The 24,910-nt window shown below is 28.3% G+C and overlaps 4 protein-coding genes across 7 annotated transcripts; all 4 read right to left on the reverse strand.

Moving 5' to 3' along the window:
• Nucleotides 1–873: 873 nt before the first annotated feature.
• Nucleotides 874–4,548, reverse strand: LOC145190738 (protein O-mannose kinase-like). Of its 3 annotated transcripts, none has more exons than XM_080067623.2 (3): nt 3,976–4,548; nt 3,492–3,834; nt 874–3,159 (listed from the first exon to the last, which is right to left on the reverse strand). In XM_080067623.2, exons 2-3 carry the CDS (start codon nt 3,822–3,824, stop codon nt 2,563–2,565), a joined length of 930 nt encoding a protein of 309 aa, XP_079923749.2. In that variant the 5' UTR covers nt 3,825–3,834; nt 3,976–4,548; the 3' UTR covers nt 874–2,562. The 3 variants fall into 3 exon arrangements, with proteins under 3 accessions (XP_079923749.2, XP_089946703.1, XP_089946702.1); XM_090090577.1 differs by having other exon boundaries at nt 4,092–4,232; XM_090090576.1 differs by lacking the exon at nt 3,976–4,548 and having other exon boundaries at nt 3,492–3,876.
• On the reverse strand, nt 3,935–8,403 carry LOC145190739 (mitochondrial protein C2orf69 homolog). The gene is made up of 4 exons (XM_090090578.1): nt 8,251–8,403; nt 7,153–7,271; nt 4,928–5,186; nt 3,935–4,548 (listed from the first exon to the last, which is right to left on the reverse strand). The coding sequence occupies exons 1-4, from the start codon at nt 8,276–8,278 to the stop codon at nt 4,106–4,108; spliced, it is 849 nt and encodes a 282-aa protein (XP_089946704.1). The 5' UTR covers nt 8,279–8,403; the 3' UTR covers nt 3,935–4,105.
• Nucleotides 8,404–8,536: 133 nt separating this feature from the next.
• On the reverse strand, nt 8,537–13,945 carry LOC145190140 (hypoxanthine-guanine phosphoribosyltransferase-like). The gene is made up of 11 exons (XM_090090579.1): nt 13,816–13,945; nt 13,239–13,345; nt 12,595–12,728; nt 11,638–11,687; nt 10,809–10,871; nt 10,698–10,715; nt 10,251–10,333; nt 9,798–9,844; nt 9,629–9,675; nt 9,008–9,037; nt 8,537–8,922 (listed from the first exon to the last, which is right to left on the reverse strand). The coding sequence occupies exons 1-11, from the start codon at nt 13,837–13,839 to the stop codon at nt 8,875–8,877; spliced, it is 651 nt and encodes a 216-aa protein (XP_089946705.1). The 5' UTR covers nt 13,840–13,945; the 3' UTR covers nt 8,537–8,874.
• Nucleotides 13,946–16,913: 2,968 nt separating this feature from the next.
• Nucleotides 16,914–23,023, reverse strand: LOC145190735 (3-hydroxyisobutyrate dehydrogenase, mitochondrial-like). Of its 2 annotated transcripts, none has more exons than XM_090091369.1 (8): nt 22,804–23,023; nt 21,910–21,950; nt 21,198–21,397; nt 18,862–18,906; nt 18,577–18,698; nt 18,199–18,332; nt 17,751–17,984; nt 16,914–17,236 (listed from the first exon to the last, which is right to left on the reverse strand). In XM_090091369.1, the coding sequence occupies exons 1-8, from the start codon at nt 22,907–22,909 to the stop codon at nt 17,084–17,086; spliced, it is 1,035 nt and encodes a 344-aa protein (XP_089947495.1). In that variant the 5' UTR covers nt 22,910–23,023; the 3' UTR covers nt 16,914–17,083. The 2 variants fall into 2 exon arrangements, with proteins under 2 accessions (XP_089947495.1, XP_089947496.1); XM_090091370.1 differs by lacking the exon at nt 16,914–17,236 and adding an exon at nt 17,443–17,546.
• Between the last annotated feature and the right edge of the window lie 1,887 nt (nt 23,024–24,910).

Genomic DNA, 24,910 nt, shown 5'->3' on the forward strand with positions numbered 1-24,910 from the left:
ATTTCACAGTAATCTTCCACGATTCAAAAAGCGTGACAAAACCCGGTGCTCTCAAATTAACGAAAGTAAAATACCGTTTACATTTACCTGTTATTTTTAGAAAGCTATTGATGCAAGATTAAAATTAGATTTAAGCAAAAAATAGTCGCGATTACAAAATTATTCACGATAGTTTTGTTGGATTAATGGTTAATGAGAAAAAATTTCAGAATAAGATCTCAATAGTTTTAATAAAAATAATATTGACCTGCCTATAATTACGATAGCACATAATTATGTTAAATTACATATTTGTTGAATAACAGTTACATAATTTTTATAAATTATTTAAAGGCGGCGCGCCACGTGTAACGGTTGCACTAAACGAATTTGCATGAGGGATAATCGTCGTACAAGACAAAGAGTACTGACGCAAGAGTTGTAAATAGTTGTAAATAGTTGTAAATCACTTAAAAATCACGTTCCTGCACCCAAAACGTTTCTAAATGACTTTACAAATAGTTGATAACAAAAACTATTTGACTTTTTTGAATCAATTCAACTATTCAATGCAGGATTCCCTAAATAGCTGTCATGCGTGTCAATATCATTTTATGTAAATATGAATGTTTATGGCATCGAAAGTTTGTTTTTTTTTCACCAACGATTCATACAAAATGTCATCAACACAAAAGTTAATTACCTTAACATACGCTTTATATGTTGAAAAAAATTGTCGATCACCGCACTTTTTATTAAACTTTTGTATTTTTTGTAGCGTATTTAATTAACGTCTTTAAGAGACCATACGGTTATTATCATTATTACTTTGACAGAACGTGAAGGTCCTGTTTACATTTAACATAATGTACCGTATAGAAAAACAAACCATTCTTTCTAATTTAAAGTTTTTATAATAAATATAAAATCTCGTATTTACATTTGTATATCTACATATATACACATCTCTTGATGATATAAACATCTCTTGATGATATAAATCATCAACTTACAAAATGTTTTTGTACACACAGTCAATTTTAATCATACCACAGATCCCATTCCAAAACTGTTTGAAACATTTGAGGTTTTGAAGATCACCTGGGAATTAGTTTAAATGTTTCGAGACATTCTCCTTTACATTTATCATTTGTTCTGTTTTGCAGAATTTTGTTTAACGCACGAGCAGCTCACTGCAGAGGTTAACTTTACGTGCTCGATTTTATTCTCTGATGCAGAGCAGTTTATAGCAACTTCAAAGTTTCTGATTTTATTTGGTTTGCAGCATGAGCCGGTCTGTTGAATCTTGTCAAGCGTCATGTAAGAACTAGACTCGCATGTCCCTTGGCAACCGTAAACGCGAATTTCTTTCTTCTCGCAGTTCGGAATATTTAGAAAAACTGATACCAGTGTAGGCTTACAACCAATGGGTTTACTTTCAGTTTTTCCCCCAAAAATAAAAAGAGCCAACAGAAACATTTCCATTGTTTAAAAAAACAAATTTCTAACTGAACGTTTTTCTGCCTTTTTTTTATTTTAATGAAAAGAATTATCAGATGATCTCAATTATCCGTCGGATCAAAACTTCACGTCGCATAAAATATTGTAATTAAAGTGTAAGCCATGTTAATAAATTACATTATTTGTGAAAAGGAGATTTTGCTTTTCTAGACAACTTTTTGTTTCTTGAAAACAAGAGGTTATAAGTAGATGTAATTATTGCACAATGTTTTGTGTAACCTTGCGGTGCACTTCCTTGAACTCTGTTGAACTGATAATACCGTATAGCATTATTGCTCTCTCCTGCAGATCAGAAATAACCTTTGTTTGCTTATAATCTGCAAGCTTCAATTGGGCAAAAAAAATGTCTTTCACAGCATATTAAAATATTTAATTAATAGGAGCAGATTTCTATAGTTGCACGGCGGACAATCACATTGCTGGATTACTTTTTCTCAGGCTAGGTTATTATAAAACTTTCTTTTTTAGAATTGCTGAAAATATAACGGTTGGATTTTTCTGTTATAAGGATTATCTCGCCAAATGTTTTCCATGTTTAATCCATTAAGTTTTTTTTTTTTTTTTTACAAAGAAACTATTATTAGAGAAAGTTTCTAGAACCAAAATAAAAACTTGAACTCTTCAGAAGCTTGCTCCCTTTTATCAAACTCTTCGTCGTTAAATTCTCAAGAAACCTAAACTTAATATCCCCATCCTGAACATACTACATGAATGATATTACATCAATTGTGCAGTGGTGAAGCCTAACGGAGGGGAAAGATTACTTATTTTCAAAGCATATGGTAAGTGGCGTCTAACTTTTGCACAAAAATCCTTAAGGACCTTAATTTCCAAATCATATTTAGTCATAAACAGATAATACCAATGAGAAACTCTTAGATTTCTCAACACTTCATACCCAAAATACGCCTCTGTAACCTGTCAATTCAAGTATCAAATATAACTTTCGTTCTTGAATCATTTTTGCTGTTAGAGATAACTCTAAAAGTATGTAGTCTGACTTAGCACTGTTTTTATTGAAAGATTTCTTATCATACTGCATTAAGTTGTAGCTCAGAAAACTCAAAACTCAACTTTAAAATTTGTTTCTCTAGCAGAGAGCACTTTGATCTCATCAAGAACTTCTTTAGCACTCGGTCGCTTAGCTGGATCAATCGACCGACAACGAGAAAATAAACTGAACAATCGAAGTTTCAGTTGCGTGGAATAAATACTAGTTCCAAGAAGATTCAGCAAAACAGATGGGATTTTCCATATGTCAATTTTTTCACTGTAACCTTCCATCTCGCTATTGTTAAAGGGTCTGTCTAAGTGAGGCCATAACTGTTCTGGTGCAACAAAATCACCAAAGAGTTGGCGATTCCCACACTTGATTTTATATTGATTACCTTCATTTACCTGAGGAAGAGCATCGAGATCGTTGACCACTAAACGCAGTTCATCTGTTATCAAATATTGGGACAACGTTTTGTTCAAGCTGTTGCTATCGCACATAACCCTTGTACCAAGAGGGCTGTCGTGCAAGAAAGCGATAATAGATACATAGTCTAAAACCATACTCAATCTCACCTGAAACTCGACTTCAGAGGTTAACCGTAAGTCTGATAGAACTTTATCAAGATTTTCAGGAGAACCGTGCCTCAAATATTTTGTGATTAACTACACGAAATAAATTATCAAAATGAATCAATAAAAGTTTGAGACTTCATATTATAACCTCAGTCATAACTCAAACATAAGATTTACTTAACTTATTTAAGACAAACTTTTATTGTCATAAATATTTGAATTTATAAGTAGAAATTTACATTTGTTAATATTTGAATTTACAAGTAAAAATTTAATATTTACTATGTTTGTATTTATAAATAGAAATTTAAATTATAAGTAGAAATTTAATATTTATATTTATTAAAATTTGAGTGAAAGTTAGAAATTTAAATTATGGGTAGAAAATTTAAATAATAGGCAGAAAGAACACTCTACAATACCTGTAAGTCTTCCCAACGATTACAATAACCAATCAACTCTACCACATTCGGGTTGCCCTGAAACGCCGCAAGCATTGTCAAACCATGTAAAAAATCCTCCTTTAGAAAATCGAAGCGCGGAAAACTGACTACCACAAGAACATTCTCTACTTCAGCGTGATATAACTTTTTTACATACCCTACTGCATCAAGTTCCTTGCCTAAAACTACACCAGCGCAATAAATTAAAGCCCGACGCGAACCTTCGGGTTTTTTGCAAGCGTCTTTATTGCATTTTGAAGAACAAAATATTGAAGTGTGAAGAACCAGAAACAGAGCCCACCATGATTGCATTTCTATTTGTCTAAAAATACATTCTTAATATTACCATTTAGTTGCAGCAAACTCTACATAACAAAAATATATTTACATTTAAACATCTTTTAAAAACGTTCGAACAGGTGTTATAATATAAACAAATAGTTTCTCAGTAACTCATATTAACCTGATAATTAATTAAAAGGTCAAATTGATAACATTACTGATAGAAAAATTTCGTTCTTGAATATTATTTCAGTCATCGATACTATATATCGATATTATTTTAATTATGTTATTTACTTAAAGGGCTTGAGTTAGCCATTATACGAAAACTCTTTTAGAAGTAGAAAATGATTGTTCAGCGACGGTGGACTGTCCATAAAATAAAACGCTTCTCTTAAAGACGCTGTGTTTTTTTTCATTAATTGAACGAACTTTTCTCTTTCTACAGAAATCCACGGTCTAGCTTTGTCCTTAATTTGATACGGTGTACTGTACACAAAAACCATTGGAATCATACGTGAGGCATATTTCAAATGCAATTCGTTAAGAACATAGGCACCTGATTGACCACAATTACCCGAGTCCAGCCAATGGAAAGCGTTTACTCGCGAAAACAATTCTTTTAATGGTTGTGCTGCTTCCAACAACGGAAGTTCGTATAGCATTTGATTAAGTACCACGCAGCCTTTGCTGAATCCCAGTACATCAACTGGCAGGTTGTTTAATAATGATTCATATTCTCCATTAGCAACTTCTAAAACATTAAAAGAACATTTAAACCGATTTTGTAAAAGTTCTTGGTTAATTTTTAAACAAATTAAATCAAGAAAATTTGTATACTAATTTTATTGCCTTTTAATATTGAATTAAAATAAAAAATTGCCTTCATATTGAAGTCAATTAAATCTTTTGCTGCTTTTATCACGAATTGCGAAATGATAAAAAAAAAAAAAAACGTTTGCTTCTTTTTCATAATTCAATAGTTGAGTAAAAAATTAAACTGAACTTGGTCTTATTAAAATAACAAACGCACTTTAAAATAACATTTACCTTTTTTTAGGAAATATTAAAGTTAGAATTCAAGTGTAAAAAAAAAAGAATGCTTTTTAAATAAAAACAGATGAAATCAGAACCTTTAAACAGAGCCTCGAGTATAATACGTAGTCTGGAGATAGCTTTCATAGAATCACTTGAATAATTTGGTACTCCAAATAGATTTCCATCAACAAAATTCTTGTAACTAGCAAACGTGTTGAGATAGAGCCTGCTGGCTCGAATAACAACAATTAGAGCTAATTGAAAATGATTGTAGAGGATCTTTGTTGTGTTCTCCAAACTATAGTCTATCCATACATAATTGTCCCTGTGCACCTGCATCTTTTCTCCGAAATCCTTTGATAATAAAAAAATAAATTGATAATATCAATTATTTCTGTGTTTAGTTCAAGTGGTCACATTATCAAACGTCATTAATGGTTGGTTTATTTTTGTCTAGCGCATGATAACTTCCTGACAACTTTGCATCATGGTTCAGAGTTAGAGATCACGTTATAATAACGCAAAAATTACTACTACTTGCACATTTATTCTTGCTATTACTCATATTTTATGTCATATTTTAGGCTTTCATAAGATTTATTTAAAATTTGAGCCTTAATCCTAAGAACACTGCTTACAACTAAAAGTTTGAAAACTAAAACCAAGTTTGATGTGCTATAAGTTTTTAGTCTAAGGAATTAGCTACAGTTAGATAAACAAGCATTAATAAACAATAAGCATATTTTAAATTTGGGCAATTATCTGAAAAAGAATTAACGGAATAAGTCTGGAGTTTTCCTCAATTAAACATTTTACAAACTTAGATGAAAAAAATGTATTTTTCTACTTTTGAAACTTGATAAAAGATTGTAAAAGTATATTAAATTTCTATTCGTTGCCTCAGCATGAAAACATATATAAAAAAAAAGAAATTTTTTAAAATGTAAAATTATTATATAAACATCAAGATGTCTTCAAGAAATCCACATGAACATTTGTTTAAAATCTTTAAAAGTTATTCTCTTTATATATTAGAAATGATATCACACAGTAGGTGGATACTGTGAAATCACTTTTTTAAAATTGTGTTGTTGCAAATAAAAGTGCAAATGCAGAATTAAAATCACTTGAAATTCTTTTAAACCCAATTTTGTAATTGATTAAAAATTGAAATTAATTTCTTCTTCTTGTCCAAAATTTTTGAAACTTGGTACTGTGGCTTCTCTCTTTATTACATGCAATAACATTTTCACTTTGTGTAAAAATTGATGGAATTTCTCAGAGATTTGATTGTGTAAAGTCCACTGCTAAACTTGCCTTGTAGCAAAAAAAAGACCAGGTTGATGAAAGCATAGAATCAGTATGTTTTTGTAATTTCTAGATTGCCCAGCACAAACAGCAGAAATGTTTTTTTTTTTTTTTTTTTATCAAAAAATGAGCATTGAAGAAACAAAGTGCACCAAGTTGTCACACATCAAATGGATAAAATTTTTGTCACAAATCCAAAAGCAGAAAAGCTTGCTAGATTTAACACTTGTTGGGATTTTTGCCCAACAAAAGTTAAAGATTTGCAGTTCACTTTCGGGTAGCTTCATAGACAAACATTTCTATTGAAATGACTTTGAAATCATTGTGTGAAATTTGAAGCTATTTTTTTTGCAGAATTAACTTCCTTGAATTTATCTTCAAGTGAAAGTGGATTTTCATTGATTTCATTGATTCCTGAACCACGTATTGAATAAATTCTAAGTCATCGAAATTCATTGGAAAATTTCAAGATTTTTGCAGTCTTTTGAAATGCATTCCATGAGTGTAACAAGTTTGATGCTCAGTTGAAACCAGTTTTTTAAACTTAACCACCATGAAACCTCCATTCATACAAATTCAAGTGTTTATTTTTTAGATGAATATTAACGTTCATGTACCTTCCATTTTACAAAAGAAGTGTATTCATCCAGTGTAATTGAAAATAATTGAAAACATCTTAATTAAAAGTAATTGAAAAGCTATTTCTGATTGTCTCTAAAAAGTTGAAAGCATTTTTAAGGTCCTCATGCCAGTTAAAAAAATTGCTTGTTTGTGATTTTCAGAAAATCATAACCTTTGTCAGAATGAGTTAACAGTTGTTAACAATTTTTTCTTGTTAATTTTCTGGGTATGTTGAGTGAGGGGCTCTAGGCATAGCACTGACTAGAGGTAATAGAATTACAAAGCTATCATTTTTAGTGATGAATAAAACTAGTCTTTTTATTAACTAGAAATGTATCAGGCTAAACAACTACAACAAAAAAGTAAAAAAATAAATCACTTTTTTTTTTACCTGAACATCTCCTGGAAATAAAACCACTACTTGATTTATTTCTTTGCCATGAAAATACAAAACATCATTCCCATTTTCTTCAGCTGATGGAACATGGGTTCGAACTACCCCTGGCAACCCTATAACAGCAGTAGATTTAAACCTTTAATGGTTCTCATAAAGCTCACTGATATTTTATTTATAACTAAACTTAGTACAGTAAATAATAAGTAGTACAGGTACAAATTACATTTTACAGTTTCAAATTGAAAGAGCCAACAAAGTGTTGTTGCTCAATTACAAACATCATTAGACCATTTATCAGAAAAAGTGAAAAACACTTTAAAAGGAAATTAATTCCTTTAACCTCGTGTCAATCCTATAAACACTTTACAGACCTGTATTTACAGTACAAATAAAAAAGCAAAAATTAAAGTTATAAAACTGTAAATACAGTGATATTTTACAGAAAAATTTTACACACCTCAGTTAGTCTGTATTTTTGAGCCATTCGTTAAAAAAGTATAATTTGATGTGATGGAATTCAGGGGCTCCACAAAATTATGTGTCAGAATAAGTTTCATACTAGCTAATGCTGCTGCAGTTTACTAATGCAACCTTCTGAATTTGGAGATTTAGGAAATATAACGAAAAAAAATTTAAGCAAACTTACCCTTTATAATTAATAATTTCAATTGAACTTCTTTTTTGTTTTTTGCTTCTTCTTTTTCATTTTTTGCTTTGTTGGAAGATTAATTCAGAAAACTATTAAAATAATTTAATTTGATGCTAGCAGATCGCTTCACTGATTGTTGTTTACATTTTTTTTTTTACATTGTCCAAGTTTGTAGCTATTAGCTACTAAAATAAAAATTTACCCCACCCCCCAATTTTTTTTTTTTGCCAACCTCACAAAGTAAACAAAATTGGTCTGTATTATGCATTTACAGAGAATATTTAGATTTTATAGGATTGAAATTTATAGATCTATATTTAACGCCCTGTAATAAAAGTCTGTATCTGTAAAATCCTGCAAAAGGTTCAAAGGATTGACAGCTCAAGTAACACAACTGTAATAGTAAAAGAATACTTTAATGACATAAAGTTCTCTAAAGATACCTTGAAGACAGATACTGTTTTTCTCCATTGGAACTTTTCAAAAACTTTTTTAAAATTAGAATAACTTACATCATGTCTTATAAAATCTAAACAAAACTTCTCTCATTTAAAAATGACTAAGTTTTATGCAAAAGGTCATCAATTTTACCTAAAATTTCAACAATTTCTGATTTAAAATCAAAAACTGAAAATGAAACCAATGAGAAGATTCAAAATTCAAGTCTGTTGTTATAAAATAATTTGGGAATTTTTAAAAATTTATTTAAAGATAAAAAAAACAAAAACAACTATTTATATGTAATCTTAAAAAATCTTCATAAATACATGTTTAAAAAGTAGAACTCTTAGAAATTTTTCACAACCAGAAAATCCTTAAAAATCAGAATCTTGATAAAGAAAATGAAAGTGTGTGAAAAAAAAACACAAACCTTTTTTAAATAAAAAAAAACACAAGAAAATGAAAGATGATTGAAAGTGTAATAAATTATTCTAAAATCTAAAATTAACAACGCAATAATTTTCTAAAAAATTTTTTAAGCTATCAAGTGAAAACCATCTCTATTGTGTGATCCATTCAATATTTTATGATGAAAACTGTCCAATGATTGGTGGGTGATCCAGACATCATATTGCATACTTTTTCTTGCCAAAATCATTGATAACACATATGTGCTAAAATTTTTATTAATGTAAAATTTTATTTGAATGAACTAAGAAATTATACACAGCAAAAAAAATATTTACAGATGGAACTTACATTCAGATCACGGAAATATTCATTATAATCCTAAAAAAAAACAGTTTTTTGTTTTAAATATGAATTAACTATTAAGCTTTAGGTATGATATCTATAGTTAAAAGTGAAATATGAGAAATGCATAATACAAATTAAATAATACTTATATGATACAATTAAGTTTACTTTTGCTATGACAAAAAAACAAATACAATTTTAAAAATGGTTGAAATTTAACAAAGAAATTATTCTTTAAGATTAAAAAATACTTTTTCAAAATTTTTTGAATTTTGTAAATTCAAAAAAAAAAAAAAAAATTCCATTTAAATCAGAATCTAACTGCATACTGAATGCTGCTATCATCTTTTTGTATCACTTAGCAAAATTATTTTTACTTTGGTGAAAACTTAAAACTTAAAATTTTAACTTCCAGTTTTCCAATTTTCCAGTTGTTGTTTTTTTTCTTCTTGTAAACATGGTAGGAGCACAAGTATGAGTTATTGATACAACCGAAAGCATGAAAGTATGTGCAAAATGTGTATGGGCCGAAGTGTGTGCTTACCGAAAGTATGTGCAATAACCAATTTTAATTCTTAAAGTTTTTATATATTTTCACCTAAGAAAAGCAGAAAAAAAACCTACCAAAGCATAACCAATAACAAACTTGTTTGGAATTTCAAAACCAACATCTAGAAAAAAAGTAACTATCATTTTATCACCAAAACAACATTTGAAACTTCACAGTATATAATAGTTAAAGCTATCACCACAGAAAACATTCAAAAAAAAAATAACCAGAACTACAGCTTACAATCAGGTATATATCCAGTGCTGTCTGGTCTTTTCTTCAGAAGCAAACTAAATAATATATTTAAAACTTTAAGATGATGAAATTTTATTTATGACTCTTAAATTGTATAAAAAAGGAGCAAACTCTTAGATAGTTATACACAACAGAGGAATGTACAGACGCATATATCTGATTAGAAAATTTGAGCAGATGCAATTAAAGTTCTAAAACCTCAATCTTAAGTAACCCAGAGTTCTATACCTAGAGTAACCCTAACTCCATAAAGAAAACAAAAAAAATTTTTAAATTTAGTTTTTTAGATATATTTAATTCTTGATTCCTTATTTAACTTTTCATGTTTTTATATCTGACAGAAGTTTTATATTCTTTATGATTCTTTTAATATTCCTTTCAAACTTGCTTTTAAGACAATTTTTAAAAAAACACACTTATATATTGGACGGAAATATTTACCTGGCAACTTTTACTGATTTAGGTTGGTAAACTTCAAGTGTTTTTAGAAGTTTTTCCATGCTTTTCCCTGTATCTATTATATCCTATAACAGAAAAACAGAAAAACTTTAGTATTTCCAGGAATTAAAATTTTCATTTCAATTTGATGTACTAAAAATAGCTTTTAATATACTAAATATACTGCACTTTTAAGCAAAAAAAAAAAAAAAAAAGGGCATTGTGTTTAGAAAAAGACAAGTTTAAAAGCTCAATGTTTTTGTTTTTCAAAAATTCCAGCAACGAGCAGCAGTTACATGATGCAATTTTCATGTTAAACAACAACAACAATTAAAAAATGTAAATATAAGAAAATATATCAGAAAATATATCAGAAAATATATAAGAAAATATATCAGAAAATATATAAATTATAAAATATATGTAAGAAAAAACATGACATTTTTTTACCTCAACAATCAACACATTCTAAAGAAACAAAGAAAACTTTTTATAGATTTTTTTTTCTTGAAACATATTTTACTTAAAAAAATTTAATAAAATATTGGAATAAAATATTACTTTTCCTTTTAATGATTCTAAACCATCGGTGCCGGTTATTTGTATTTGGCCACTTTCCTCATTCTAAGATATATAGTGAATTGAATCAAAGTTCTTAAAATGTTAACGCTTAGTTTTACTAAAAAAAAAAGCAACAATTATTGGGTACATCCACAATCCAAGAGAACATAACTTTCACTGTGAATTGAAATATGTTTCTATTTTCATAACCAAGGATTTTTTAAAAAAAATTTGAATGCAGGATTTAAAAACTAAATAAGCACTATTTTGATGATAACATTAAAAAATCATCTTTTTTATTTCCTTTCAGTGCTAAAGTCAATCTATAATTTTGTTTGTATTTTGAATAAATTTTAAGCTACAAACATCTCAGGATTTTATAATGTACGTTATAATAAATTAAAATAAGTTATAATAAATTAGCTTTAAAAATATAAATTATTCAAGAATTTCTTTAATGAAATAAAAACTGCAGTGAGACATACTCAAGTAAAATGTCTCAATTGCTCAATAACTGTACAACAACTTTACAACAATATTACAACAATTGAGACATTTCAAAGCAGAACTAGTTACTGCGGAAAATTGTGCAAAATTTTCTAATTAACTTAACAACTTATTTGTTTCTTAAAAAATGGTAGTAATTAACAAAGGCATACAATACTGTTAACAAAACTTCCAGAAAAACTGTTTTTGTATTTGAGATGTAAGATGTTTGTGTGTGATTCACATTTTTGTCACACATATTTATACAGTGTACAACTAAAATTACTCCTTTCCTAGACTGTAAAGGGAATACAATATACAACAGGAAGATAAAACTACTCACTGTGTAACTCTTTAATTTCAAGAAGTCTAATCCAATTTGAAACGATCTTCCTGAATTCAAATTTAAAAAATATTACTTTTAAAAAAAGTAAACATCTGGTCATTAATAACCCAAAAACTCTGACACTTAAGGATTTACAAAAGTGAAATGAAAACCATATTCTAGCGTCTTGTCAATTGGCCATTTAGAAGATCAGAAGTAGATCATAAGAATACAAATCAAAAGTGTCATTATTATGTGATTGTCTAAAAGCTGCATGTTTGGTGGTATTTTAAAACTTTTAATAAAAGCTGTCTACGCAAATTTATTATACATTTGATTATTTTAAATTTGGGTTTTAACTTTGCAATTCATTTAAAATCTATTTACAGCTTTAGAGGTTTGATTTTTAGCAAAACACAATTTAGATTAAGTATTTTTTGCACTCTTTTAGAATTGGTTCTGGGATTTATATATAGTTATAATATATGAATATATAGGATTTATAAACTTATGTTAATTATTAATTCTTTAATTAGGTGAAGGTAATATAAATAGATAATATCCAGGAACTAAGCAGCACTTTGATAAGATCAATTTGATAGATTTTGTTAAAGATATTGAAAATTTCTTTAATTCCTAGAAAGAGGATGTTATATGTTTCGTTGAGATTTTCAAAATAAAAAGGTTGAATAAGAGAAGTGAGGGAAATCTTGCTACTTGACACTAAAAAAAACATTCTTGAAAAGGCTAAATAGAAACTCAAAAACTTATTTTAGTCTGCATAATATTTAAATGGCATTACATCATACTTAAATTTAACATAAATTATATGGAAGGATAATTATTAAAGGTGTGGTACTACTTACTAAGTGTATAACTATGCTCATAAAGATAGTGCTAATTTATATAATCTTAATATGAAAAACTAAAACTTGGTAAAAAAAATTTTAATAGTGAAAAATAACAAGAACATACCAGAACTGCAGTTTATAGCACCTATGTAGTTCATAAGGTCTTGGCAAAACCGAAAGCCACCTTTTAATATACAAAGTAAAGTCATAGATTCTCCTTCAAAACATTCATGGATGTCTCGAGCCATGCGTTCAATTCTAAAATATATTTTTTAATTAAGTTTTTGTTTGCCTTCAATGACGATGGAAAAGTTTTACTATCAAAAACCTAAAGCAACCTCCAAATATTGATATTTTATTTGGAAGAATTAATTTTCATTAGGCATAGAACAAAAATATTGTTGTGGAGAACCACCAGTTTTAAAAGCAAACGGTTTTTCTAAACCATCCTAATGTAAGTATACCCAATCTAATTAATATAAATATATATATTAGATTGGATATAGGTGTCAGTCATTGGTCAGCCAATGTGTCGACTGAATTAGATGTCTAAAGTATGTTTCTCATAAACATTTTTCAAAAACTTTTTCTTTTGATGCAAATGCATTTAAAAAACTTCAAACAGTTTGAGTCATTGGTAGGTAACAAAACATAAGCATTAAAACGTAAGTAGTTTTTATGGTCCATCATAATATTTCCACCTGCTGTTTGTTCCTACCTAGTTACACCATTGATTTGATTTTTTAACTGAGACACAAAAAAACTAACCTGTCAGCAATCAGTCCATGAGGAATAAGAATTGATTCAATTGAGTCTTCATAATGACGAGGAAGACTGAAGTGGTCTGTGGAATAAAAATGACCATTATCTTCAATCTAAAAAAATTATATATTTTGATTCACTTGCATGATAACATTACTGAAACTATTTATATCATTTTAAAAATTCTTATTGAGAGCATATAATAGAAATGAAAAATTTATAAAACTTTTGAAATAAAAAAACTTAAGTCACATTGTAGCTTCTGCTTTTCTATTTCCTATAAAATCAAGGATTTTAAAACTTTGCCGTATAAAACAAATTATTCTTAACCTTTTTCTTCTTTAACTTTCTTAAACCTTTTTCTTCTTTAACTTTTTTTAATTTACATAAAATATCAATAAAAATAAACACTGACTTCTGTTCATTTTAAAAACGCATTTTAAAAAAATTAAAATTATTTTAAACTTTTATTCAGGTTTTGATTTTTTTTTTTTTCTACAAAAAGCTTTCTAAGGCACGAGCTTAACATCAAACAGTGAACTAAACTTTAATTATCATATCACTCAAAACTTGTAGGTTTTACCTTAATGAATTTTGAAGATGACATGATGGACCTTTTGCTGGTTTTGTGGTGATGTTAACTCTAAGGTTGGTCTGACATGAGGATTTATTGATTCTTAGAGTAATTCTAGAAACGGCGGAACGGAACAGCGGGGATTCTCCGTGATAATTTCTCTATATACCGTGGCATGAAAGTCCTAGTTTTCGATATAAATTTATGAGAACGAATTTATACTTATAGATAATGAATTTAAGTTCTTATTTTTGAATAGATTTGTAAAATAATCAATAAAATCTCATTTTAAACTTATTTTAGACGTGAATTCATTTCTAAAGTGTTAATTTAAGCTGAAATAGAGTTCGAGTAATGATAAAAACATTAACTTTGTGTGGAATAAAAGAAAATACCTAAAAAGTAAAAAAGAATGTTCTAATGTTTAGTATTGTATATTGATTGAATATTAAAATGACTAATATACTAAAATACATTTTTTTTTTTTTTTTTTAAAGAAATTTATTAATTCTATACAAAATATAAAAATCAAAAACTCTTTTCCTTTTGGCTTGAAGTAATTTTACTTAGTCTTAGACTTTTTAAGCAGCTTTTTCTTGTTTTTACTTTTAAATATTTGAATTCACTTTCTTACTTGTTTCTCGGATACTTTTTCATCTTTTTTTTCTTTTTCTTTCTTGCTTTTTGTTAGTTCTCTGTCTTTCTAATTTTTCTTTAGTTCTCTTTTTCTCCGCTAAACTTGTATTCGTCGGATGTGATGACTGATGACAACTTTGTTGCTTGTTTTGGTACTTTTTTAATCTAAAATTTTTCTGGACCAACGAATACCAACTTGAAAACACTGTCATTCGTTCGCAAAGGTCCTTGAACTGGTGCTCAAGCTGTATCATTAATTTCAATTGTAAATTCTGCCTGTGTAAAGTAAATACTTACTGAAATTTCCTCTACTGGTATTCCTTGATCCATGCTCTGTTCTCGAGTTGTGGGATCTACGCCCTCTTCTGCCAGGTATAAAAAAAGTCCTCTTGTTCTATCGGATCTGTCCGATACATAAGATTACGATGGGCTCTAAAAGATTATAATGGCTCATGTGTCATATCAGTTTCTAAAAGATTTTTAGCCTTATAAATTGAACTTAATAGTTCTACCATAACCGGAATTTCGGTGGATTTTTTTGGATTAGATTGGATTTCACTTTCTTGTGCAGTACTTTTGTTAAATCCAAATTTTCTAGTAAAAAAAAAAAAAGAAAACCGCAGCATTTAAATTCATTTGGTATTAAAGTTGAGTTTCCCTGTGTTTTGGGAACTATAGTGCGAAGCAGGGGGCGCAAATGTCTTTTTTTTGGTAAAAGACGTCAGTCCAAATGTTTTTTGTTTTTTTTTAGATAAAAAAAAAATCGATGGTTGTGCCGATTTCCAAATTGGCAATGTTGCAATTTGGAAGCAGAAAAAAAAAATGATGAAAAATCATTTTCTTGTCAAAATCGTCCGAAATCAAATGTGATCTGTGACCATTAAAAAATATATACTGGCAATGGAATATTTTTTTTTTTTTAAAAAAAAAAAAATGAAATGTACAGAAAAATAATCGTAAAGTGTTTGGGACATTTGGTAATCTTTGGTAATGTTGAGGAAATTGCCTCAACACAATTTTTAGGAAAGTCAGCTACGATTTCTGGTGGACTTCGCCGTTTATATGGATGTAAAACCAAAGGTGGTGCAAATAAATTACTTGCATTTGCCGCTGTCAAAACCGAGAAACTTTCTTTATCACTAATTGCGGTTGTGTTATACAATCGCTTGCGTTTTGTCGAATTGCATTTTTAACAGATGAACATAGATCGAAAGATGACTCGTCAAGAATTCTCAAACCATCTTTATCCGTAAAATCTGTTGATTTTCGGAGCCACGTTTTAATATCTTGTTTGGAAATCAGCACCCAGTGTTTTGGTCTGAGCCTTTCAAATCGAATGTGTCAAATGCCTATTGAAAATATTGCGTTCTCAACGAGTGCCGATTACTTCTTGGTCAAGATTCATTTCATGTACTAAAACAGATACACCGTTACAGTTAAAAAGAAGTTACTCTGCGAACCGGTATACCAAATTCGGCCATATCAAGTAGCCAATTTTTAATTTTAATCTCTGCGGATTTATAAAAAATTGTTGGACGCCCAATTAAATTCTTAATTCGACCTTGTGTTCGCTGAGCAAGAGCTGTTTTCGGTATTTTACAAAATTTAAATGCTTCAATGCTTCATAAATTGTCGTGGTCTTCTTTCTCTTTTTATCCAATGCTTCATCTAGATTTTGTTGTGAATATGGGGTTCAAAACAATAAAATATTTTATTAAGGGTCGGACTTTCTTTTTTATCGTAAAAAAAGCAGAAAGAAGAAAGTCACATTAATTTCTCGAAAAAATGTTTATTTTTATGTGTAAACTGGTCGTTTTGACATGCAAGCTCCAAGCTTACCACGTTTATGTGCCATTATTAGTCAGAATAGTTTCTTATTAAAAAGATTTTAAATACCAGCTACCCATATCCACCCTTTTATTTAGATTTGAAATATTAGTTGGCTTAGCCTAACGCTAAAATCTCATTTAGATACATGAAAGCATTCTGGTAAATGAAAAGGTTTAAAGAGTTCAATCTTATCAATGCTCAAGCTGTTGGTGCTTCCATTTTTTTTGCACGCTTGCCATTTATAATCGCAAGATAGTCAAAGACAAAACAATTTATTGTTACGTCGTAAATATTTCATCCATCCTAAATTTAACTTACTATGATATCTTATCTTATTTTATTCTCCATTAAATACCACTCATTTTACACTCGTGCCTTTCTCACCAAGGTCAAGTTGAAAATTAAAAAAAAAAAAAAAAAAAAAAAAAAAATCGAATTCTACAAAGATGTCGTCATTTGACATAAATTTTAAATAAATATAAAATTTAGATAAATCGTTTTTGCGACTAACTACAGAGATATATGTATGTAATAAAACGCAAACATCAAACATCGACATTTTAAAACTTTACAAAAATTTTACGGATCGCAGTCATACCATAAGAAAAGCATCAGTCTTCTATTAAGTTAAAAACACGAAATCGATAATAAAAAAATATGTAAACGAAAGCACACCAATGTAAACTAAAGTACAATGAGTTTGAAAAATAAAAAACATTTCAAAATCTGTTTTTTTTTTTTTTATATTAAAAACCTTTCGTATAAAATAATAATACGTATTTATACAAAGATTATAATATCAAAATTATTTTTAGTCGTCTTCTCTTAAGAACTTGTAAACCGATGAAAAATCTAATTTTCCGTAACCTCGATTGCACATAACACGATAAGTTTGGTGGGCAAGTGACCCCAAGGGTGTAGGAGAGCGAGTTGCCGTAGCAGCGTTTTGGGCAAGACCAAGATCCTAAAGATAAGTAATTTAAGTGAGATCGTGCAGTTGAAATCTTCTGTAATCATTGAAACCTTAACAAATTTGACTCTTACAGTTATATTAACTCATACAATTGTACAAATTAATAACAAATTATATATTTAACAATATATAACAATATATACAATCGTACAAATTATAATAAAAGGAAATCTTTATTTTTGAAACTGTGAAACTCACCATATAAGAGTTCCTAGTTAGAGTTCCAAAAAAACATTTTAACAGTGATCTTTGAAATTGTTAGAAATTGTCCTTTAAATACATACCACGCTTATCTAAATGCCTATGCAAATCTACCATATTTAAATCTACTTTGATGATATTTTTAAACTGAAATATTTTCATGAAATGTCTTTTAAGCAATATAAAAAAGCTTTTTTTAAAAGAATAATAATAATAAAAAAAACAATCCTTATAAATAATCTTTAGAACTAATACTTAAAGAATATAAAATCCTTAAAACGTAAATGATAACAGCTATGATTACCTTTGCCATCAATTGAACTCCAAAACCGCCTTGATAATTATTACTAGATGGTACATTTTCGATAACTCCTGGACATGGATTATAAATTTCGCTCGACCAACACCTACCGGTACTCATATTTAAGATGCGAGCTAACATTTTTTTATCTAAGCCCAACCTAGTTCCTAGATTCATGACTTCAGCAGTACCTATCATGGAAATGGCAAGCAGCATATTGTTACATATTTTGGCAGCCTAAAAAAAAAAGTACAAAAAAAGGTGTGAAAATAACTAATAAAGTCTGATAAATTTAGCTGCAATAGAATATATTCCAAAACCTGGTTTACAATCCCTAATTCAACTAATGCTACTTTAAATAATCTACAGTTTATTACAGAAACATTTTTATATGAGACATAAAAAAATAATTGTTAGGAAGGTCTTTGGTATGATGTTGTGGGAGACTCACCTGACCAGTTCCTATGCTTCCGCAGTGTACAACATTTTTAGCCATGGCTGAAAGTAATTTTTCTACAATGTTAAAATCCTCAACTTTTCCTCCAACCATGAAGGTTAAAGTTCCTTCTTTTGCTGCATTAACTCCTATTTAAAATACAGAAGAAAAAACAAAACTAAACTTACAGAACTTCATTCATCTAAAGCTTATAAAGAAAATTTAAAAAAACTTGTATTTCAAAAAGCAGGCAATTTATGCATAAAGAAAAATTTAAGAAAAAACTGCTGCACTTGTTCAGAAAGATATTGTCAAGAAAGTTCCAAGTTCAATCATCATTTTTACGAGTGAAAGTATTTTGGGAAAATTTTTTTTTTGTTTGAATGAATTTACCTCCAGACACTGGTGCATCCATGTATGAACAGTTTATACTTGCAGCCAATTTGGACATATCTTTTGAAACTGATGGATCAATTGTACTGCTATCAATAAAAATGCTACCATTTTGTGCACCACTAGGTATAGAAAGAGTTGGGATGATAGATTTGTATTAGGCAAAAAATTTTAAGTTTTAAAAACAAGTTTTAGTATAAACATTTTAATGTAAATATTATATGAAGATAACAACACTGTAAAAAGACTTTTCCAAGAAAAGAAAGCAAAGAAAAACATGTATACCTAAGTATCCCACTTTTACCAGCATAAACTTCTTTTACATCTGGGCTAAAAATTTATTAAAAATTTTTGTTAATTTGGTGGAGAGCAAATAATTTTTATAAATTTCTAAATTCATTTGAAAAAAATTTTATCGATACTTTGACTGTTAAAAAAATGAAATGATTGAGTCAAACATAACACAAGTAGGATTGTTTCCACACCAACCGTGAGTTTAACAAAAGTTATTATGATATATTAGATTATTAAAGAATTACAAAAGTATTAATAAAATTTTTGAAACCACAAATATAATATTTTAAAATTTTGTTAAGAATTTTTTCTCAGCCTGAAACTTAAATCATTTACGTACTAATTTTGATCAAACTTTTAAAACAAAGTTTTATAGTCTTATCGTATGTGTTTCACAACTATCACATATAGTGTTAACACTTATTGTATATCTTAGTCTGCTCTTGTGTCTGATTTATAATGGACTTATGGTTTTAAATGAAAACCTAATGTATTTGTAACTTTTTGTTTTGTATTTGGTGCTACATTTCACATGTCACAACTGAGGGTAAACATTCTATTTTGTGCTCGGGTATTTGGACTGGTTGTTTTGGCCATTTTAAAACATATTCAACTATATTCACAATTTCTGTTGCTGTTTTTAAACTGAAACAAGATGTTTTTAGTACCTTTACCGCTACAATATTATACTTAACATTTCCACATTGGCTATAATTTGCACATTTTCTACATTTCAACTTGGTTATTATTTTTAAATATTCTGTTATACATCATGAGATGCAATTATGATTTTGTCTTAGATAAGGCTCTTTTTCAAAAATGAAATAGCTACAAGTATTCAAGATCACCTTCCCAACCTGAGTGATTGTCAGCTTTTTAAAACTGCTCTAGAAGACTTGGATCAATGTACGATTCAATAAAAACTATGTGAGAAGAAGATAATAAAGTCACATTTGAAAGGTTCTGCTCTAAATAAGGAGTTGGAGCGCCAATTACAATTGGCACAACTAATCTTTGAGCAATTTTTGTGTAGTCAACATTATTTGTATCAAATGGAAAGATTCCAGTCTTTTTAAAACCACTTTTGATTTTTTTTGCCAAAAACTGAGTAGCTGCAAGATGTGTTGCATTTGGGAACAAAGCAACAAGAATTATTCCATTTTACAAAATTATATTTTTTTAAACAGCATTAAGAGCATTTCATAATTGATTATCTGTATACTGAAGACTTTGTTTTCAGTCACCAGCTTTCATCTTATCTTTTGTGGTGCCATTTTAGATACAATATTCATTATTATTTTAACAGTTAAAAGGGATACATGGATCATTTATTGGACATATGATAAGTATGGGAATCACATATTTTTAGTTCATACTTATCGCACATTCAAAAATACTACATTTATACTATAACGATGAGCAGTTTTGTTAATATTAAAAGTAATTCATGGTTTATTTACCTTATTAAGTTCAATTTAGAAAAAAACTTTTACATAATCCTTTCAAATTTGCTAAACTTGCTTGAGAACTCTCTAAATGTTATTACTTAAAAAAAAAAAAAAAGGATTTTTAAGTGAGGATCTAATATATCTGCTGTATTCATAAAAGTAAAAATACATTGCAGTATTCAAATGGAAGTGCATGGCTATGTTGTTCATACATTTGTGTTTTATACAAATGTAAAAAACAAATAACAACTTGTTAGATAATTTCTGTTGAATTTTGGAAACCTACAATAAGTGTAAATTCACATTAGGTATGGAAATGACCCTAAACACATTTTAATAATTTTCTTGTGTAAATTGTTAAATAGTAGCTCACCCCAAAATATACCCAGCAATATTAGAATAATACTTTTTTATGTAAACTTTATCATAAGTTAATAACAACAAAAAAAACAAAAAAACAACAGAACATTTAAATTAAAATTTTTCCAATCAATAACTTTAGTAACTTTAAAATTTTTTCCAAGCTTTTTTATTAAAAGTAAATGTACAAAAAACAGTAATAATTTTTTTATTATCAAGTTTTTGATAATAATATTAATCATTTAACTTAATATTACAATTTTAATCTAATTTAGGCTTTACATATTTCTATTACAATTAATACTTATTACTATTAACTTATCATTTACTTCATTTAGGCTTGAAACAATCATTTATATAATGTTAGCTAAAGGTAGATATAGATATAAGATATAAAGATATATAAAGATATAAAGGTAGCTAAAGGTAACATTATGTAAATGATTGTTTCAAGCCTAAATGAATGATCAAGCACAGTAAAAATTTAACATTAACACTGGTTTGAGTTCAGTGACATACCTTGAAGGCAACATTGTAATGACTTTTTTTACTTGCTGTGCAACATCATATGGTGATGTTGCAACTGCTGCTCCAAGCGTTTTTAAACCTTCCATAGACTCTGGATAAACATCAAAAACAACAAGGTTATAACCTTTCTTTAACAAGTTTGCGCTCATGCGACTTCCCATATTCCCAAGTCCAATAAATCCTATCGTCTCCTACAAAAAGTCAAAACATTTTTAAAACAGGGATTTGGAAAAATACATTCACTGTTTTAAAAAAATTTTTTTATACACCTATCTTTTTACAGCTTTTATTTAAAAAAAAAAAGATATCTGTTATTTCAGCTGCAACAAATGACAAAAAAGATGAATAATTATGACAGCAACAGAAGTATGTTGGCTTTTTTTATTATAGTAGCTGAGTTTATAGTAGCTGAGTTTATAGTAGCTAAGTTTATAGTAGATAAGACTATAATAGACAAACTTATAGCAACTAAGTCTAAGAATACAGGGTTTGAACTGTCCAAACATAAGCTTTATTTAGTGCATTAAATGAACATAAATATTCTTAAAAGATTCTTATGAACTGTAAATTCATAAATATACATTTAAATAAGGTACCAAAAAAGATTATGAATTTTAGAACTTGGTTTTCTCAACTTAAAGTTGATGCAGCTAATCTATAACATAAAGCTTAACTATTTTATAAAGACTTTGCTTCTACTTACTTTCACTTCTACTGGCTTGGCCTCAGGTACACTTTTTACATCTAAACTCAGAAGAAATAAAATCAACTTAAAAAGGGAAAAATAAGTTAAAATATTTTCGCAGTTTTTTCAATAATTACCAAATGTAAAAACTCTACTTAAATAAATTTGCCTACATAGCATGGAATACATAGATTTAAAGAGAAAATGTTTCTTACTGCATTATTATAGTGCTATTGGATAAAACTTCTGCTTTTTATCTGAACTCACTTATAGCATAACTTTAGTTATGTTATAAGTGAGTTCAGATAAAAAAAAAACTTTACAAAAGAACAAGACACATAGACTTACTTAGTTCAGAAAAAACTTTAAAAAAGAACAAGGCATATATATTTTATTGATAACAAAAATTTCATGTTTATATGTCATATTAGGGATTATCAAATATTAGGGATTTCAAAAATTTACTTTCATACAAAAAAGTAATCTTTATCAAAAAGATTGCTTTTTTGTATGAAAAAGAAAGTAGAACTAAAAAGTAATTAATAATAAAAAAAATTTAATAACAAAAGTAACCAGTTAGAATAATAATAAAAAAAAAATTAATAAACTTGCTTTCAAGTCAAAAATCAAATTTACTTATGTTGTGATAAAACAACTAGCCTCATAGTATCCACTGTAAGTTTACTGCAATAATTTCAGTAAAAATATTTTTTTTCAAGTAAAAATCAAGTAAAATTTCAAGTAAAAATCAAATTTACTTATGTTGTGATAAAACAACTAGCCTCATAGTATCCACTGTAAGTTTACTGCAATAATTTCAGTAAAAATATTTTCAATAGTAAATTTTAAAGGCATTTGTAAACAAAAACAATTTCAAAATAAGGCACTTGCAAACAAAGTACAAGCTCCCACCTCCTCCAGTGCTGCAGAAGTTTCGGAAAATACTAAGACTTTTACTTTTAGACAACTGGACATGTTTACAATAATTAGATAGGTGAAAAGTTCGACCAGGAAACATTGCTATTCTAAAAAGAAAAATACACTCTCGTTAACAGTATTGTTGTCTGAGTTTCTCCTTCATGTATCAAACTTAGAGATGCTGTTCCAAATAAATTTCATGTTTACTACAAAGTCCGCAAAGAGAATTTAGCTGGTGTCTTATTAGAGAACCGAAAAATTTTAACGCAATAAACCAACCAAATATTTCGCAATAAACCAACCGAGAGTTAATTATCGCATTTAATAATCATTATTAATTGAATCGATGTAAACAAAAACGTTCTAAGTCATTAAATAGTTTTTATGACTTAGAACGTTTTTGTTTACATCGATTCAATTCGTAAACAAAAAAAAATCTTAAATTTTACCTTGCTCAATTAAGAGTTTAGATGTAATCACATAAAAATTTAGAAAATTAGAAAAAACATTAAAATTGTTAATGTCATGTTATTTGTATATTTTTTGATACGTTTTAAGGTATGCGGTTAGAACTAGACTAGTTCAGTCGCTTATTTTTAAAAATAGATACTTTCATATTTCATGTATCAAAAGAAAACGACGATTTATAATATTTTTGATAAAATAGAAACCCCCCACCCACACACCCATTATAATGATGCTCCTTGATGTTTTAGTTTTTCATACCTATTTCGCCGTTTAAGAGTATTTACAACATGAAATTCGTATAATAAATATATGAATTTGCCAAACAACTTTGCCTTATCACCAAGTTTCTTTTTTTCTATGAAAATTAAGAGTCATTACAGAGTAAAATATAAAGTGTAAAGAAGAACCACACTGTAATGTAGTTGCTGTAGTGTAAAATATCCAAGGAGTATAAATACGTGACATTCCTTACTTACATTTTTATCCCATCGATAGATTCAATTATTTATTTTGTCTAGTTCTCGTTTTTTAATTTGTTTTTCAAAATGACTAATTAGCTGTTATAAGGAATATTAAAAATAAATGATTCGCCAAATTTATTACTTGAGGAATTTAAATTCGTATAACAAAACTTTATTACATTTTCAATTAGTTTTGAATCAGTTAATCAAGTTTCAGTCAGCTTTTACAAACGATTGTGGATAACAACAAATGATTGTGGATAGCAACAATCTTCTTCCCGACAAGATAAATTCTTTGCACCAAATAAATACAAAAGTTACGAAGAAAAGCAATATGTATGTATGTGCTAAGTCTCTACAATAATACTTAATCAGTGCAATCCTATTGTTTTAAAAAAAATCAAGTGCTATCCGCTCGTTTTAAAACAATTGTTAGAACTGCACAAATCTTTTATGTTGTTCCTTTTTTTAACATTAAAATATTCAAAACAAAAATATAGGTTAATTACATTTGCTCATACACAGCGTTGTAACAAGAAAAACACGGCGTGGATGTAAAAGTTACGTTAGGGACTTTAGCAATTTTTTTACAAATGTAAGTTGTACGTACAAATGTACGTACTAAAAGCTTTGAAATCTCCTTCATCCCCGCTTGATGTGATTGCAATTTTAGAACTCTTATCTTTCAAAAGCATTTTGTATACTTTTTCATGTTCAATTGCTAATTATATAAGTTCACTAAACTAATTAATAGGTTTTTTGTGTGTATTTTTTTGTTAAAATTTTATGTCGAAAGTTTGTTCCACACAGCGGTGAACAAAAAATGTGGGAAAAAATGCACAATAGTCATGTAAATGTCAATTAACAGTAGCCATATAAATATTACGTATATTTATACACATTTTGACATTTTTAAAAGTTTTCGGAATTCTTCTAAAAAAGATGATGGTAAACAGCATAATACTTGGCACTAGTAATAAGCAGTCTCTTTATACAAGAATGCGAGGAGCCATTGTATTAAACGGTTTCTCATCCGCCTTTCTTCGTCTTAACAGCTCTTTCTAAAGATTCATTTCAGACAAAAAAAAAAAAATCTGTATTCTATGTAGAAAACATGTTTTAATTATCAAAGCCACATCGTTGTTAATTTAAATAAATATAGACAGGCTTGG

This window comes from Hydra viridissima, unplaced genomic scaffold (assembly GCF_058129835.1).
Source record: "Hydra viridissima isolate aposymbiotic clone 2 unplaced genomic scaffold, HvirCarnegie_v1 scaffold_6, whole genome shotgun sequence".
Taxonomy (NCBI): domain Eukaryota; kingdom Metazoa; phylum Cnidaria; class Hydrozoa; order Anthoathecata; family Hydridae; genus Hydra; species Hydra viridissima.

Bases quoted from the DNA above. Each gene is read 5' to 3' on its own strand.
- LOC145190739 (XM_090090578.1), bottom strand. From the start codon at position 8,278: ATGGAGAAAAACAGTATCTGTCTTCAAG. The intron at 5,187-7,152 runs GTAAAAAAAAAA...TTATTATCAAAG, and splicing joins TATTTCCAGGAGATGTTCAG to GATTTCGGAGAAAAGATGCA. The intron at 4,549-4,927 runs GTTCTGATTTCA...TTAATGTTTTAG, and splicing joins ACTCGAGGCTCTGTTTAAAG to AAGTTGCTAATGGAGAATAT.
- LOC145190140 (XM_090090579.1), bottom strand. From the start codon at position 13,839: ATGTCATCTTCAAAATTCATTAAG. The intron at 9,845-10,250 runs GTAAATATTTCC...TATATTATTTAG, and splicing joins AAATCAGTAAAAGTTGCCAG to TTTGCTTCTGAAGAAAAGAC. The intron at 8,923-9,007 runs GTAAGTTCCATC...TAAAAATTTTAG, and splicing joins AATATTTCCGTGATCTGAAT to CACATATGTGTTATCAATGA.
- LOC145190738 (XM_080067623.2), bottom strand. From the start codon at position 3,824: ATGCAATCATGGTGGGCTCTGTTTCTGGTTCTTCACACTTCAATATTT. The intron at 3,160-3,491 runs GTATTGTAGAGT...TATTTCGTGTAG, and splicing joins ATCGTTGGGAAGACTTACAG to TTAATCACAAAATATTTGAG.
- LOC145190735 (XM_090091369.1), bottom strand. From the start codon at position 22,909: ATGTTTCCTGGTCGAACTTTTCACCTATCTAATTATTGTAAACATGTC. The intron at 21,951-22,803 runs GTGGGAGCTTGT...TTCTGAGTTTAG, and splicing joins CTTCTGCAGCACTGGAGGAG to ATGTAAAAAGTGTACCTGAG. The intron at 18,333-18,576 runs GTAAATTCATTC...TATTTTAAATAG, and splicing joins GGATGCACCAGTGTCTGGAG to GAGTTAATGCAGCAAAAGAA.